At 55.1% G+C, this 16,086-nt stretch overlaps 2 protein-coding genes across 3 annotated transcripts in view; both read left to right on the top strand.

The window, feature by feature from the left end:
- Window positions 1-9,800, top strand: part of SORBS3 (sorbin and SH3 domain containing 3) — a 23,793-nt gene extending 13,993 nt beyond the window's left edge. Inside the window, 10 exon segments of the mRNA XM_015557726.1 lie at window positions 31-229; window positions 409-461; window positions 551-597; window positions 757-865; window positions 3,251-3,256; window positions 3,790-3,915; window positions 5,609-5,920; window positions 7,068-7,171; window positions 7,968-8,074; window positions 9,644-9,800. Of these exon segments, the coding sequence (XP_015413212.1) occupies window positions 31-229; window positions 409-461; window positions 551-597; window positions 757-865; window positions 3,251-3,256; window positions 3,790-3,915; window positions 5,609-5,920; window positions 7,068-7,171; window positions 7,968-8,074; window positions 9,644-9,705 (1,125 nt within the window). The 3' untranslated portion in view covers window positions 9,706-9,800.
- A 5,357-nt stretch (window positions 9,801-15,157) lies between these two features.
- The window catches only part of PDLIM2 (PDZ and LIM domain 2 (mystique)), a 10,908-nt gene continuing 9,979 nt past the window's right edge, over window positions 15,158-16,086 (top strand). The window contains exons 1-2 of one of the 2 annotated variants that reach the window (XM_015557727.1): window positions 15,158-15,289; window positions 15,962-16,086. In XM_015557727.1, coding sequence (XP_015413213.1) covers window positions 15,197-15,289; window positions 15,962-16,086 — 218 coding nt within the window. In that variant the 5' untranslated portion in view covers window positions 15,158-15,196. The remainder of the gene's footprint in view (window positions 15,290-15,961) is intronic. The other variant, XM_006778288.2, reaches the window with a different exon arrangement.

The raw sequence follows: 16,086 nt of genomic DNA, 5'->3' as shown, positions 1-16,086 counted from the left end.
CGGGGGGGGGCCTTGGGCGGCCGGGGTGAGCCTGGTAGGGCGTGAGGCCAGACAGGTGGCTCACTCACAAACTCACTGTGTCCCCGCAGCCCGGCCTCTGCCTGGAGCCTCAGCAACCCGAATGCACTTTACCGGGGCTCCTCCTGGCCCCTGAGCCCCCACAGAATGGCGGATGGAGGAAGCCCCTTCCTAGGTCGTAGGGATTTTGTCTACCCTGCCTCAGCCCGAGGTAAGGACCAGATCTGCCCTTTTTCCCCGCCCAAGGCCCACCACTCACCAGACCCGGTGCCCCTGGGGTGGGGCAGGAAGACCCTCTAGCCCCTGCTTCCACTGGTGCCCGTGGGGGGACCCCATCCCAGCCCCACCCCCAGGCCTGGCCTTCCCACGCTGAGCTCATGTTCTCCACAGACCCTAGTGCCTCTGAACGAGGCGTCAGCCCTGCCAGGAAGGAAGAAAAGAAGGTAAGGGGGTGGGAGCATTAGGGTCAGGGTGCAAGGAGGGGCTGGGGTGGGTCCAGGGGTCACCCCCTGTGTCTTCTCCCCCTGCATAGAGGAAGGCTGCCAGGCTCAAGTTTGACTTCCAGGCACAGTCCCCCAAGTAAGTGCCCTTCTCTCCCCTCCCCTGCTCCTTGGGGCTGGCTCTGCACTGGGGGAGAGGGGAGGCGGGCATCCCCAGGAGGTGGAGGGGACTCTGGGTGTGCTGGACAGGGTCATCGGGAGGGCCTCAGCTTGCCCATGTCCTTGCTCTGGCCCGCAGGGAGCTGCCCCTGAAGAAGGGTGACATTGTCTACATCCACAAGGAGGTGGACAAGAACTGGCTGGAGGGGGAGCACCATGGCAGGCTGGGCATCTTCCCTGCTAACTATGTGGGGGGTGGGGACAGTTGGGTGTGCAGAGCCCTTATCCACCCATGGCTTCTCTTCTGAGCTGGCAGCCACAGCTCACAGCTTCCCTGGGATGTGAACTGTGAGCTCCAGGGCAGGGGCCATGTCTCAGCCTCATTTGTAGCCTTGGCCCCCACAGCCTGGCCCAGCACGTTGCCTGTACTAGGGAAATGTTTGTTAAATGAGGGCTAAAGCTGGAACCCAGTCAGCCGGGGAGAGCCAGGCCTGCCAGCCCTGTCAGTGTCCCAGACTCTCACCATGCAGAACCCATCTCTCTCAAGCCGTCCTTGGGATGAGTCCTAATTACACCTGGCAAGAGTACAAAGTGTGTGATGTTTACAAATCGCGTATGCATGCATTCATTTTCATGTGTACAGTTGACCCTTGAATAATGCAGGGGGCGCTGACCCCCACACAAAGATCCACGTGTAACTTTTGACTTCCCCCAAACTTAACTACTAATAGCCTGCTGTTGACAAGAAGTCTTACCGATAACATAAGCCTTACTGATTAATACCTATTTTGTATGTTATATGTATTATATACTGTATTCCTACAATAGTGTAAGCTAAATCATAAGAGAAAATACATTTTATGCATTTATGACATAACCTTTTTATAACTTTTTGGGGGCATATTTCTAGGCTACCTGGCTTATTTGTGAGTTTTTAAAAATTGTTGAAAATCTCCAAAAATTTTCTAATATATTTAATTGGAAAAAAATCTGCATATAAATGGACCCACACAGTTTGAACCTTTGTTGTTCCAGAGTCACCTGAATTACCTCCCTGGTTCCTCTCATTAACCTGGGAAAGTGATAGATCAGCCCCATTTTACCGATGGGCTTGCGAAGGTTCAGAGACAAGTTGTTAAGTAAAAGATGCAGAATCTGAATGAAGATATAAGTTCTGGACTTGCTAGATAAAGGACTGTCAGTTTTGGTATTTGTGTCTTTTAAGCTATCTAATTTATTAATTTAAAGTTGGTCATAAATGTATCCTTATTATCACTTTAATGTCAGTAAGATCTGTAGTGATGTCCTTTCTTTCTTTCCTGATATTAATAGTTTGTGTGTCCTCTAATTCTGGCTAGAGATTTGTTCATTTTAGTGATCTTTTCAAAGAACCAACTTTAGATTTTATTGATTTTTCTCTATTTTTGTTTTCCATATCGTTGATTTCTGCCGCTTTAGTATTTGCTTCTGCTTGCATTAGGTCCAGTTTGTGCTTTTCCCCTAGTTTTTAGGGCGGTAGTTTAGATGATGGATTTGAAACAGTTCCCCCTACTATGTGCATTTAACGCTATAAATTTTCCTCTGAGCCCTGCTTTAATTGCATCCCACAGATTTTGATTTTTTTTTTTATTCAACTCAAACCATTTTCCCATTTCCTTCGTGACTTCCTCTGAGCTATGGGTTGGGTGGTGGTTTTAATTCAGACTTTTGATTTGGCAGACATCAGTAGGGCTCTCCCACCCTCAGGACTCTCTGATCCTGAAATTTTGCAAAGTATATACAGTATTCCATGTCATCAGTCATGTAGATCTTAGTATGAAATCGTTTATTAGCATCCTGGCCAGTGGCGCTCAGATATTTGAGCATCGTCCCATGTACTGAAAGGCCACTGGTTGGATTCCTGGTCAGGGAACATACCCAGGTGTTAGGTTCAATCCTGGTCCAGTGTGTGCGGGAGACAACTAATCAATGTTCCTCTCTCTCTCTCTCTCTCTCCCTCCCTCCCTTCTTCCCTCCCTCCCTCTTCCTTTTCTCTCTCTAAACTCAATGAGAACAGTCCTGGTGGGTAGCTCAGTTGATTAGAGCATCATCCTGATACTCCAAGGTTTCAGGTTTTATCTCCCGTCAGGGCACATACAAGAAACAACCAATGGATGCATAAATAAGTAGAACAACAAGTTGATGTTTCTCTCTCTCTAAATATCAATCAAAAACTTAAAATATAAAATCAATAAAAACATGTGAAATACATGTATTAAAAAAAGAAATAGTTGATTAGCTTCTTGATTTTTATGAGTAGGGTGAAGCAAAGAGCACGGAGGTTCTGGGCAACTGGTGGGGTAGAGGGGGAGGAGGAAGAGGGACACCGGCAATGGTCACATGTTAGCGCCTCGCTTTCAGAACACCCCAGCAGGTGTGCCCTGCTCCTTAATAACGCCGGTGGTCATGATCCGGCATCAAGAAGGGTTCAGGCACCTGGAGAAGGCGCTGTGCATAAATTAAATAAGAGTCCAGAGATGAAACATAATTTTGAAAGGCATTATAGGGAGTCAGAGAAGACTTGGCTAAAGGAACTAAGTTCTCCTTGTCTCAGGACCTCTTGCTTTTTATTAACCCAATTGTCCTAAGGCGAGGTAGATGTACATCAAAGGGCCATGTTTCCTATACACAATCCATTGTCAGATTATCAGGTTTTGGAGAAACTGCCTTCTGCTGTTCAGGTGTTTGGCCAGCAGGAGGCAATAACATGTAGACTGAAATGCCTTTAGCTGTCTGGCAGCAAGCAATTATTTATTCATCCTTTTCAGGTTTGGGGAAATGCCCTCCCTCAGCCATCTCCAGAGATTCAGCCCTGCTGACATGCTGGAATTGGCTTCCAGCACTTGAAACTTGTTTCTTCTGCCCTCCAAGTCAGCTCACTGAACTGGCCACTGCCCACTCCAATAACGCCCACTCCACACACCTCCAGTGCAAAATCTCCCTCCAGAGGTCTTCTGGGCCTCAGCAGCCCCGTGGCTGTGCTTACCACCCTAGGCTTGTGACTGGTGTCCGTCCCTCTCTGGCCTGGGGACAGATCTTACCATACCACGTTCTCTTAGTTGCCTCACCCTCCCAGGAGCCCCAGGTCTGTGACCAATTAATGTCTAGGCTGAGCCTTTCTCTCTTATTGAAGGTGCTGCCTGCAGATGAAATCCCCAAGCCGCACAAGCCCCCGACCTACCAGGTGCTGGAGTATGGAGAAGCTGTGGCCCAGTACAATTTCAAGGGGGATCTGGAGGTGGAGCTGTCCTTCCGAAAGGTGCGGCAGGGCCATGCAGGAAGTGGGGGTCGGCCGGGGCTGGTGAAGACGGAGGAAATACGTACATTGTTAAAAGGAGGTGTATCCACCTTCATCTAGTATTTTCAATTTTTTTCTCAGTCTCTTTGGATTAATTTCCCTTCATGTAGCCCATATTTTAAAAGTCCAAAACTTCTAGGGTAGTGCTCTTTTTCATTCTAGGGAGGTTTTGAGGATCACAATCAGCATTTTTACTGTTTTCATTTTTTTTTGTAATCCTCACCTGAGGATTTTTTTTTTCCATTGATTTTACAGAGCAAGTGGAAGGGAGGGGAAGAGAGAAACATTGATGTGAGAGAGACTCATTGATTGGTTGCCTCCTGCACACACCCGGACTGGGGCCAAGGATCGAGCCTGCAACCAAGGTACTTGCGTTGACCTGAATCGAACCCACGACCCTTCAGTCTGCAGGCCGACACTCTAACCACTGAGAAACCCAGCCAGGGCATTTTAAAAAGAGTAAAACGGAAATATTGGAAGGCCTTGCATGTAGCCTGGCTAGGAAGCTCATTTGGTTTGAGAGTTGTCCCAATATGCCAGGGTTGTGGGTTTGATCCCAGATCAGGGCACATACAAGAATCAACCAATGAATGCATAAATAAGTGGAACAACAAGTCGATGTTTCTCTTTCTCTCTCTCTAAAAAAAATTAACAACAACAAAAAGAATGCCTTGCTTGCATGTAGTAAGGGTATCCTATCACATTTGTAGGCATTTATGCCCTGGCCAGTGTGGCTCAGTTGGTTGAAACATCACACCATACACCAACAGGTTGCAGTTCGATTCCCGGTCAGGGCACATACCTAAGTTACTGGTTCGATCAGCAGTCCAATCGGGGCATGTGCAGGAGGCAACGGATCAATCTCACATCGATGTTTCTCTCTCCCTCTCTCTAAAATTAAAATAGAATGTTTTTTAGGAATTATGCCTCTGTGTGTGTGTGTGTGTGTGTGTGTGTGTTGGATTGTTACTACAATACAATTTTTATTATAGATCGTGTTCAAGAAAGCTTTAAAAATGTTGTCCTAGAAAGCAGGGTTTGGTCTCCCTTTGGCTGATTTTTGGGGCAGAAGCCATGAATGCCCCTAGTGAATGTCCCCAGAAGAGCTGACCCCAGGGACAGAACGGGGAGGAGGTGGCTGGGTGGAGAGGTGGGGGCCGGAGAGGGCTGGAGACCTCTTCCCCTGGGCAGCCCACTTGACCTCAGTCGTGAGGGCCTGAGGAGGCAGTAGCTGTCATCAGGGAGTTAGTTTGTTGGCAGTGGTGCCAGGATCACTCCGTGTGGAGGCAGAGACAGGACCAGTGGGGGTTAGTGCCTGGCCAGTGCTTCTTGCCAAGCTGCCAACCATGCCCTTTGCTCCTCACAGTCACGGTGTTGCTATCCTCGCTTCACGAGTGAGGAAACCAAGGCTCAGAGAGGCAAAGTCAGCAGCCCGGGGCCATGCAGCTTGAAACTGGCCAGAGCCCGGTCTGGACCCGTGTTATTAGCCACGAGACTCTTCTGTGACTTCTGCTCCGTGGCCAGGCAGCCTGGGTTTGGCTCCTGACTCTCCACTTCTAGCCCCTCTGAGCCACATCCCCTGGGTGTCCGTGTAGGCAGCCTTGGGTGCAAGGTGCCAGGAAGCCCTCCAGATCCTGACTCCTTTCTCCCCCAGGGGGAGCGCATCTGCCTGATCCGAAAGGTGAACGAGAACTGGTATGAGGGGCGCATCTCGGGCACCGGGCGCCAGGGCATCTTCCCGGTCAGCTACGTGCAGGTGAGCCGAGAGCCCCGGCTCCGCCTCTGCGACGAGGGCCCCCAGCTCCCCGCGTCTCCCAGCATGAGCGCCGCCCGGCTGGCTGCCCGTCACCCCAGCTCCCCAGTAACACCACGAAGCCCAGCTGATCCCACCGACTGGGGGGGCCGGACCTCCCCCCGCCGCACCGGCTTCTCCTTCCCGGCCCAGGAGCCCAAATCCCAAACCCAGGTAAGATGACCTGTTTCAGGTAGAGAGCTGATCCCCGCTCCCTACCCTGTACCCCCCATTCCTGTCACGGGTCACTTCAGAACCCTTCCCAGACGGCTCCCGGGAAGACTGGTGGGTGACTGACTGGGCAGAACCTGGCATGGCAGCTCCATCCTGGCCTTGAGCCCTCCAGTTGGTTCTGGCCCTCGAGCTGCAGGGAGAATAGGAGAGGCAGCCGGCCCAAGCCTCCTGACCCTTCAGACTCCATTTTTGTGACTTGTCCCTCTCAGCCTCGGGCACAGGGTAGGGCCGGGAGCCTGGGGGTGGGCTGCTGGGCCCTGCTGTGACCTTGAGTGTGCCAAACCAGCTCCGCCAAGGGTTCGCAAGCCTGAGGGAGGGCGGTGAAGGATGAAGGAAAGACAGACAAAGAGAATAAGCAAGGTGGATCTTCCTGTGCCTGGCTGAGGCCACAGAGAGAGATCCAGAGGCAACCTGAGCCTTTATTTTATAGCCAGAAGTAAACAAGGTAGTGGTCACCATAGTTACAATGTTCTTGTGAGTTTCACTTGTTTTGGCAGCACTTGCTGCACCTCCCACAGCCCATTAGCTTCCCAGAGAAGATCTAGGGAGCGTCATAAGGTCAAACCTAATTATGCTAAGAGGGCTGTGCCCTCTAAGCTGGGACTTGTTTGTGGCTTTGCCAACAGATCAGTCCGAGGCTTAACCCTATAGCTGTGCCCTGCACTTGGGCATATCACTTACTGTCTCTGGATGTGGGTCTTCTCGCTGGTAGAATGTTCCTCACCTGCAGAGGAGGATAATTCCCACTACAGAGGGTAGCTGGGTGGGTTTGAACCACAAGTTTATTCTTAAGGGGAGTCACTGGTCCCCATCCTGAGGGCTCAAACAATCCCGTTTGCTCCCGCAGTCATCTCTTCATTCAGCAGACCAGTGTGAGCAGGCACAGCTGGGCGGGCTCCTCCCCCGCTGCCCACAGGGTTCAGGAACCAGCCACCTGCCCCACCTGGGATGTGAAATGTCACAGACCCCCTGTGCCGTGGGGACAGGATCAGATGAGCAGAGGGGGCAGTGCTGCCTGGGGAAGGGGGGCCATTTCACTTCTTCCCCCTCATGCTGCCTTTGCCACCTTTCCTCCTGTGGCCCCCAGAGTCTCGGCACCCCTGGGTCTTCTCTGTCCCATCCTGGAGGTTCCAGCCGTGCTGTGGACCTGGGGACCTCCCCCCACAACACCACTCAGATTAACTGGACCCCGTGAGTACTGACTGCGGGAGCTTGGTCAGGGGTGGGGGCTGCATCAGGCAGCGCTAAGCACACCGACCCCCTTAGCCTCCAGGACCCTGATACATCAACTTGTTGTTCCACTTATTTGTGCATTCATTGATTGATTCTTGTATGTGCCCTGATCTGGCATCAAAGCCACAACCCTGGCATATTGGGACAACTCTCTAACCAGCTGAAGCAGGTGTGTCAGGGCCCTGGAGAAATAGGCTAGGGGCAGGCTGGAAGCTGGTGTGTCAGGGCCCTGGAGGGGTGGGCTCGGGGCAGGCTGGAAGCAGGTGTGTCAGGGCCCTGGAGGGGTGGGCTTGGGGCAGGCTGGAATTGGGAGACTCCTGATAAGGTAGCACTAGCTCTTGCTGTGCTTCCGGTGACTTGGTGGCGAGGTGGGGCTACTTGTCTGCAGTGCTCCTGGCCTGTCCCTGTCAGCCCTGTGGCCCCCTCCCTCAGCCCCCAGCCTCAGTCTCCTCAGTTCCCAGCCCTGAGATCAGTGCGTGGAGGTGTGGGAACCGGGAGAACAGACTTGAAGGCACTGGGAGCACGGAGGAGGCAGGGTTTGGGTGGTTAGGGCTTGGAGGGCAGGGAGCGGGCCTGGGGAAGAATGCGCTAGAACCAGGCAGAGCTGCCATTCCCGGATCTGGGCCAAAGCTGTCGGGAGCACGGAGAAACCCTGGAAAAGTCATAGGACGTGGCAACACTTGGGTTTAGATCTGGGTCTGGTCTCCGGAAGGAGTGAGGGCTCTGGTGATTGCCATGACACTGTCTCCTGCAGGTACCGGGCAGTATACCAGTACAGGCCCCAGAACGAGGACGAGCTGGAGCTGCGGGAGGGGGACCGGGTAGATGTCATGCAGCAGTGTGACGATGGCTGGTTTGTGGGTATGTGTGGCTGGGGGGCTTGCTGGGGGGTAGGCTAGAAGGACGTGTACCTCAGGGTCCTGGAGAGATGGGCTGGGCGCAGGCTGGAAGCAGGTATCTCAGGGTCTCTGGGGGGCAGGGGATATTGGTTCAGCACAGAGTCATGGCCTGACCCAGCACATACACCTTCTGGCCTGGCTGATTCCCCAGAGCCAGCACTTCCATTGTTGCCTTCATCCCTCAAAGAGGGATGAGGCCCAGGTCACTGATTAAGTCAGTTCAGACTTGGACCAAGTCTCACACCTGTGTATCCCCCACTTCCACCCCGGTTAGCAGCTCGCTCCCCAGCCGCTTTCCACCAAAAGGAGAGAGAGATCCCGGCCCTCAGAGCTGGTCCAGGGGCAGCTCCGGCCAAGGACTAAAGCAGGAAGCCTCCAGATGGCCTTGGCCTGGTTCAAGGTGACCAGCAGGTTTCACGTGGCCTGCTTCCCCAGCGTGGGCAGGCCCTGTCCAGGCCTCCGCTTCAGAGGCTGGGCCGTCCTCAGAGACCAGTGAGCAGCCAGGGTGCCGTGCAGCAGGCTGCGAGGCCTGCAGTGTTGGGGGGTCGCTTGACCTGGCAACCCATCCTTTCTCACCGGAACCCCAGCACCCTTACCTCAGAGGGGTGTGTTTGGGGCACATTCTCATTTTACTCTGTACATGTCTGCTTTTCAATGTCTTTGTTACTATCAACGTTTTGCAGTGTTATATAGACAAGAAGAAAAGCACCACCTTTGTGGTGTAAGCCTCATGTGCTTTTAGAGGAAAAGTTTAGAAAGTTCAATATCTCAGTCACACTGACACTGGTTAAATATTCAGTGGCCACATGTGACTTATCATGGTGGGCAGTGCAAGTCAGGGAAGGCTTCCTGGAGGAAGTGTGGGAGCTGGGCCTTGAAGGATGGCAGAGCAGGAAAGAGGCCCTCCAGGTAGGGGAACAGTATCAGCAAGGCCTGCATCCAAGGTGGGCATGGGCTACTCAGAAGGAAATCAGGATGCCAGTGGGCCAGGAAGGGAAGGCCCAGGACTTTAATTTCGTATTCCTAGTATTCCCCCTTCATCACCCCAGGATACAGGTGTGTTTTTTTGCGGGGGTGGCAGACAAGAGGCCTGAATTTTAGGCCCACTTCTCCCCCTAAACAGCTGAGTGCTTTGGGGGAATTCACTTGGCCTCTCAGGCCTCATTTGCCCCCTCTCTAAAACGAGGGTGTCATACTAGACCAATGAGATGCCCACGGATTTAAGTTCCGTGATTCGCCCTCCTGCTTCCTTGCTTTCCCGAGGAAGGGTGGAGTTACCCTGTGCTGTGTGCAGTTATCCACAGTTGCTGAGTGCTCAGATTGGTGGGTCATTATGGATGGAACTTAGCAAGTGTAGCTTTGCTTACCTAAGCTTTTGCCACTAGCAGGCAGGAATGGGGAAGACAATTCCTCCCTCCCTGGGACATGGACTCCACCCGCAGTTCTGGCCACTGCCAGCAGGGGGCAGGGCCCTCATCTTTCCTATTTTAAAAACAAGTGTGGGAATGATCATTGTCTTTTCCTCCTTCAGGTGTCTCCCGGAGGACCCAGAAATTTGGGACGTTCCCTGGAAATTATGTAGCTCCGGTGTGAGAGGTCTCCATGGCAACTCAGAGCCCGGCCAGGATGGAGTGGAGAGCAGTAGCTCTTCTCAGAGGGAGAGAGGACCCCCTTCCCACATCTTCCTCCCCAGGACCTGGCTGCTGGCATCTGCAGACAACCCAACAGCCTTTCCCTTGGAGCCCCCTCGAAGCCCCCCGGACTGACTCCCACCCACAGCTCACAAGCATTCCTCTCACAGTCCTTTTATTTCCTCCCCTACCCAGTTCCCCAAATACAGAGGTCTGCTTTGAAGTGGAGACTGTTTCCCGGCCTTATTGAGACCAGACCCCCAGGCCCCCGAGTCCCCCCCCGCCCCCCACCCTGCTGTGCCTTTTCCTCTAACAGGGACTGGCTCCCAGCTTCACCCCCATGGGGTTCCTCTAACAAGGAGCAGCTTCCTAACCATAGAGACCAAAGGCCGCCCGCAGGGGATTCCCCCCCTGTCACTCCAGCTGGTCTGCTGCCCCCCTTGCCTTCCTGCTTCCAGCTGGGCCTGGGAGTGGGGTGGGGGCGGGCGCAGCCCCTCTTTAGCACTTGGGGCCTGGCAAGAGGTCTTACCTGAAGGCCCCCTTTTCCCAAAAGCTGCCAAGCCCTGGGCCTGGGTGACCTGCTACTGTAGTGCCCAGAAGGTCGGGCCTCAGAGGTCGTGCCCTCCTGCCTCCCCAGCTCCCCCCAGCCCTCAGGTCCCCTCTGGAAGAGAATGTAAAATAAATATGGATACGGGGATCTGGCCTTGCACTCCTTTTGGGTGGTGATGGTGAGAGAGGGCTGGATTGTGGGAATTTGTTCTTCAGGGGCTGTGCCGAATCAGGTGGGATGTGAGTGGGTGTGTGGGGGGGGAGTAGGGGAGGCTGGAAAGCAGCATGATTATCGCTAAGATCTAGGGCCTCAGGTCTCAGGCAGCACTGAGCAGCCCCCAGGACTAGGCAGCTGTCTGACAAGCAGGGCAGAGGGAGAGAGAACACCAACACCACGGGGACCAGGGTGAGGCCTGATTGTGGGGAGAAACCAGAGATGGCAGCTGAATGTGGCCTTGTGTGCAGGCTGTTTTGATTCTGGAGCCAGCGTGGGGCTGCTGGACGGGATGACACGTCTAACTGTTCTCTGCTCCTAATGTTTTCCTTCTGTGCTCGCCACTCCATACCAAAGCCCTGCGTGTCTGTTTACTTTCCTCTTCAGGCTCGGCTTGGGGTTTTGAGCAGTCGATGGTGGGAAGCTGGGAGGGGTGGGCCACAGCTAGCCAAAGCGACTTCTAGGCCAAGGTTTCAGAGTCCTAGGGCGTGGGGGTTCCCGTGGGGTGACAGGGGTGGCATGGTCTGGGCTCGGCTGCCCTGCCAGGGAAGGAAAGCACCATTCCTGGCCGTGCTGGGAACTGAGCAGGGCATGAGGTGCTACGTACCCGCTATCTGCTGTGAGCGTCCCAGCAGGCAGGTTTCACTCCCGAGGAGAGAAATTCAGTTGTCTGGGTCATGTTATAAAATGCTGAAGTCAGGTTCATGACTGTTGCCATCTGTCTACACCGAGTCAACCGGGCATTCCTTGTCCAGAGGCCTATGAAGAAGGAAGGTCACATAGGAGTTCAAGGACTAGTCCTGGGCGGTCCCGGGCCGGGCCTCTTACGTTCTTTCTGCAATCCTGTCGTCCAGGCCTGTTGCTTAAAGTGCCCCCACCCTAGTGGGTGGGAAGCGGTGGTGGGGCCCGTTGAGTCAAGGCAGGTGGGTGAGGCCTGTGAATGACAGGGCTGTGGCCTGGCCCTGACTGGTTCCTTGAGCCTGGGTGGGGCTGGGCCCGGTGGTGGTTAAACAGCAGCTGGAAGAACAAGACCTGTGTGTCCTCCTGCAGCCACTCTGGCCGGCCCGGTCCTCACCATGGCCTGTTCTCAGTGGGCAGGTCCACCCTGTCCCATAACGTGAGCCTTCTCCGGGATCCCACTAGCTTGTTCCTGATCCCTGTCCCAGCTCCTTTGCCTTTCCTGATGCCCTCAAGTAAGGTATCGGGTTGAGCCTGCCTTTACCTGGGGCAGAAACCAAATCCACTCCCTCTCTTTGATGGGGACCTGAAACCTTGGCAGCAAACCAACCCTAGGCCCCTGGGCTGCCTGCTAGGAGATCCCTGATGGATGATGACCACTCGGGTGCCTTGATCTGGCCTGATGGGGGAGGGTAAGAGAGGGTCAGAGGCCTAAAGGGGGAGGGGGACCTGAGGGGTCAGAGCCAAAAAGGACCTTGGGCCCCTGGGGCCGCTGCTCCCATTAGAGAGGTGAGGTGCCCAGAGGCATAGAGTTGCTTAGAGCAGAGCAGTAGTCCCTTCTGTTCCAGGGGTTATGCCCTGGGACTTTGTCTTTATCTTGAGTTTTGTGAATGCAGAACCCTCAGAGCAGAGATCCTGCAGGTGAACCTGTCCATGTGTCTAGACCAGGGGTGAGCAAACTTTTTGACTTGAGGACCATAATGGGTTCTTAAACTGGACCGGAGGGCCGGAACAAAAGCATGGATGGAGTGTTTGTGTGAACTAATATAAATTCAAAGTAAACATCATTACATAAAAGGGTACGGTCTTTTTTTTTTTTTAGTTTTATTAATTTCAAATGGACCGAATCTGGCCCGTGGGCCATAGTTTGCCCACAGCTGGTCTAAACAGACTGTCCAAGGCAAAGTCAGGAGCACCCAAAGGTGTAAAACAGATGAATCCATTCAATCATCAAAACAATATTCATTCAAATATTTACTCAATGCCCTACTGAGAAGGATGACTGCTGTGCTAGGCTCTGGGAATGGAACAGTGAATCAAACAAAAACACAGCCTGTCCTCTGAGACTGTGTAGGCGCTTTCTATGGGAGGACAATCTGTACAACTATGCACTGTCCCGTTTTACAGATGGGGAACTGAGGCCTGGAGGAGCTGAGGAAATTGCCCAAGGTCACACAGCTAGTAGAGGCAGACCTGGCATTTGAGGTGAGGTCTGTGTGACCCCAAGGCTGTGTTGGCACTGCCTCTAGCTTTCTGCTCCTCAGGGCTTCCGGCCTAGGTGGGGGGGATTGGACAGGTGCATCAGGTCAAGCACGCACACTAGGCATGGGACTAGTTAGTGGGAGAGTGGCTTACCCACCTTGGGGACAGAGGCTGTGGAAGGCTAAGGACAGGGGAGGTAGCAGGCTGGAGGCAGCTGGGCTGTGTGTGCAGGGAGCCAGAGACCCAGGGCATAGGTTGGTGAGAGGGGGTGAGGGCACTCCTTGCAAAGGGAACTGGGAGGGAATGACTACCTGAGGCAGACAAGTTACAGCTGTGCCCACAGGTGTGCTCCCCCCTGAAAACAGACCAGCCTGTCAGAGAAAGTGCAAAGTGGAGACCAACGGGAGGTGGAGTCAGCTCTGGTGGGCCCTGAGGTGCCCGGGAGGAGGGTTGCCAGGTATGACTTCTGGGGAGCCATTTGCCAGGTGGTTCTGAGCTGGTGCCTGGGGGCTCTCCTTGGCTGTCCTCTCCTGCTCCCTGGAGCCTGGGTTCCAGGGGGTTGGCGAAGGGCTGGTGCGTGGGGGGCGAGGGCCAGTGGGGGTTGTGGGGGCTGGCCAGCGCCAGGCAGGACAGCAAGAGAGTGAGGGCAGTAGGAATGGAAAAGGCCTCCGCGCAGAAGACAGAGGGACATGCATCCATCCGGAGTCTCTTCCTCTCCTCCGGGACGGGCAGCCTCCCAGCGCGGAGCAGGTTGCCCGGCATCTCCAGCGGGAAGCTTTGCGCCACTGCCCCTCGCGGGCTCTGGCCTCGGGAAGGGGGCGGGGCGGCCCCGTTTGGGATCTGTGGGTGTCGGGCCGGTGCAACCGATCAAGTGTCCTGATATTTAAGATTTTAAAGTTTCATACACAATAATAGAGTCTGGCACGTGGCCACTCTCTGACCAACTAAAGGAAAGAGAAGCCTGTTGGGGGCGAGTTCGAGAGCTTCCATTACCAGCAATTATCTAAACACATAGCGAAAACCTAAACCGTGCAAGCTGATTGGCCGTGCTGTCTATTGGCAGCATGTTTCAGGTTGTCTCCTAATTTCATCTTCATATTCTATGGCAAAGTCTGCAGTCTCATATTCTTCTTCAATGTGTCTGCTTTGTATCTAGTCAAAATCCATTGTAACTCCCTCCTTCCAATCTTATATTGGAACGATGAGTAGAAAGCAATGGCACTGTCATCTTTCCCCCTCGGTACGCCTTTTACCCTCTGATTCTGACACCCAAGTGGCTCAGTCAAATGAAGACTTGCAGTCAGGCAGATCTAGGCGTGAGCACTCCTATTCAGGGTAAAACCACAGCCAAACCCTGAGCACCCTCTCAGACCTCTCCAAACTGCACAGCCTCGTCTTTAAAAATGAGCCTCCCGGAGTCCACGGCCGGCTCAAAGGTCCGGGAACCAGGGCGTGCTCGCGGCCTGCGCCGGCCAGGGTCCTGGGGAGGGACCGAAGCTCAGCCTGGGCAAAGAGGAAGCCACAGGGCCAGGAAGAGGGCAGGCTGCCCAATGGCCAGGGCGCGCGCCCCACGGGCCCCTTAACGCGGGGAGGTGGCCCCAGTGCCCTTGGATAGATGTGGGCAGCTCTTGCCGTCTCCGGGCCTCCCCAGGGGCAGCTCCAGGGTGGGTGCTGGGCAGGGTGGTGCCCCAGTCGGGCACTGCAGCTTTCTGCCTGGGTTGGCTCCTGACTCCAGACCTACAGGCTCCGGAAATCCCACAAGGGCCCGGGCTGCAAGGACACGCCCTTGCCCACGGAGGGGGCAGTGGATGGGAAGCCTGCGGCTCTAGCTCACAGGCAGCATCAGTCAGCTCACCCTGCTGGCCAGCACCAGGGCGTGGCTGTGCCCAGCTTGGCGGATGAGTTTATCCTTCTTGGGGCTGTTCAGAGGGCATCAGGCCCCTGGGGGAGGTGGGAAGCCCAGGCTTGCCTAGCCGGACCACATCGCTGAGGGCCGGCAGGTGGCCCGGGGCTGCTCTGCAGACCTTGCCTCACCTGGAACACGCTGGTGGTACCACCCGCTTCCTGGCTGTCACCCCGTTCCCACAGCGCGGCCCTCCCCCAAACAGAGGAAGTACCTTGTGCTGTGGGTTTTGGGGACCGGAAGCAAGCACTAGTGGGGCTTAGCCCGGGTGTGGAGGAGGGGAGAGGAGGAAATGCCGACATCGCCTACCACCTGCTGGCCCCTGCCCGCCAGTTCCCCAGCAAACCCCTCTCTGGCACCCTGACGCCTGCCCCCAGGGAGCTGCTCTGCTGAGCGCAGTGAAGGGGAACTGGGGTCATGGCTTCCCCGGGTGGGGAGAAGTGCGACTGGAGGGTGAGGGAGGGAGTTGGTCATTTCCTCCACCCCCAGCCCCTGCCCGGCCCCTAACGGGCTGCTCCTGGGCCTGTCATCTCCTCTCCTCCCTTTTGCCTCTCTTCCCCTCCCCCGACCCCATACAGTCCTTGGGGGGCGGGGTCAGGCTCCACCTCTCCATCCTCTTCCTCAGGCATGGCGCTGACTGTGGACGTCATGGGGCCAGCGCCCTGGGGCTTCCGCATCACTGGGGGCAGGGATTTCCACACGCCCATCATGGTGACCAAGGTAAGGGCCGGCTCTGGGAGAGCAAGAGGCATCCCCATAGTTAGGGTTGGCTCTGTTTACCTGGTCCCCACAGACACCTTTCCTTTTTCGTTCTGGAACCAGAGGTCTGCTTCTGGGAGTGCTGGTCCAGGGAGGGCTGGGACCCTGTTGCCACGGGGATGTGGTTGCCAGGTCAGGAGCAGGCTCCTGGGTAGTGAAAGGGACCTGGGCCAAGGGGCCTGCTGGTTGCCAACTCCATACCTGCCGGCAGCCCTTTCAGGTGGTTATGAGAACAGGAGCCCCTCAGTTCCTGGCAGTTTCACCTTGACCCAGGCTGGGCCGGGCAGCATTCACACAGGGGGCTGGTGTGCGGGCGGGCAGTCACCAGCACATCCCGGTTTGCACTGGCAGGGCTCTGTCTGGGAGTATCTCCGAGCACTGTTCCTGAAATTCCGTCATCACATACTCTTTGGAGAGAGGGGCTGCCATGCAGCTTCGGAGGGCACTAGCTGATTAGCTGGGCAGATACCGGAGGGCAGGGAGAGAGTAAAGGGGGACACAGGCCAGCCTGGTTCAAACCAGCTTCGGTGTTTCTTGGGCAGGACAGAGAGAATTCCCCCCCACCCGACCCCCCGCCTGTCACCACTGTCTGAGCAGGGGTACCTCAGACTGCCTGCACCTCATCCCCTACAGGTAACGGAACGGGGCAAAGCCCAGGCTGCTGACCTCCGGCCTGGCGACATCATCGTGGCCATCAATGGGGAGGATGCCCAGGGCATGCTCCACGCGGAGGCCCAGAGCAAGATCCGCCAGAGCCC

This window comes from Myotis davidii, unplaced genomic scaffold (assembly GCF_000327345.1).
Source record: "Myotis davidii unplaced genomic scaffold, ASM32734v1 scaffold448, whole genome shotgun sequence".
Taxonomy (NCBI): domain Eukaryota; kingdom Metazoa; phylum Chordata; class Mammalia; order Chiroptera; family Vespertilionidae; genus Myotis; species Myotis davidii.
The sequence above is the reverse complement of the archived record's forward strand: the minus strand, read 5'-3'. Positions and strand labels throughout refer to the sequence as shown.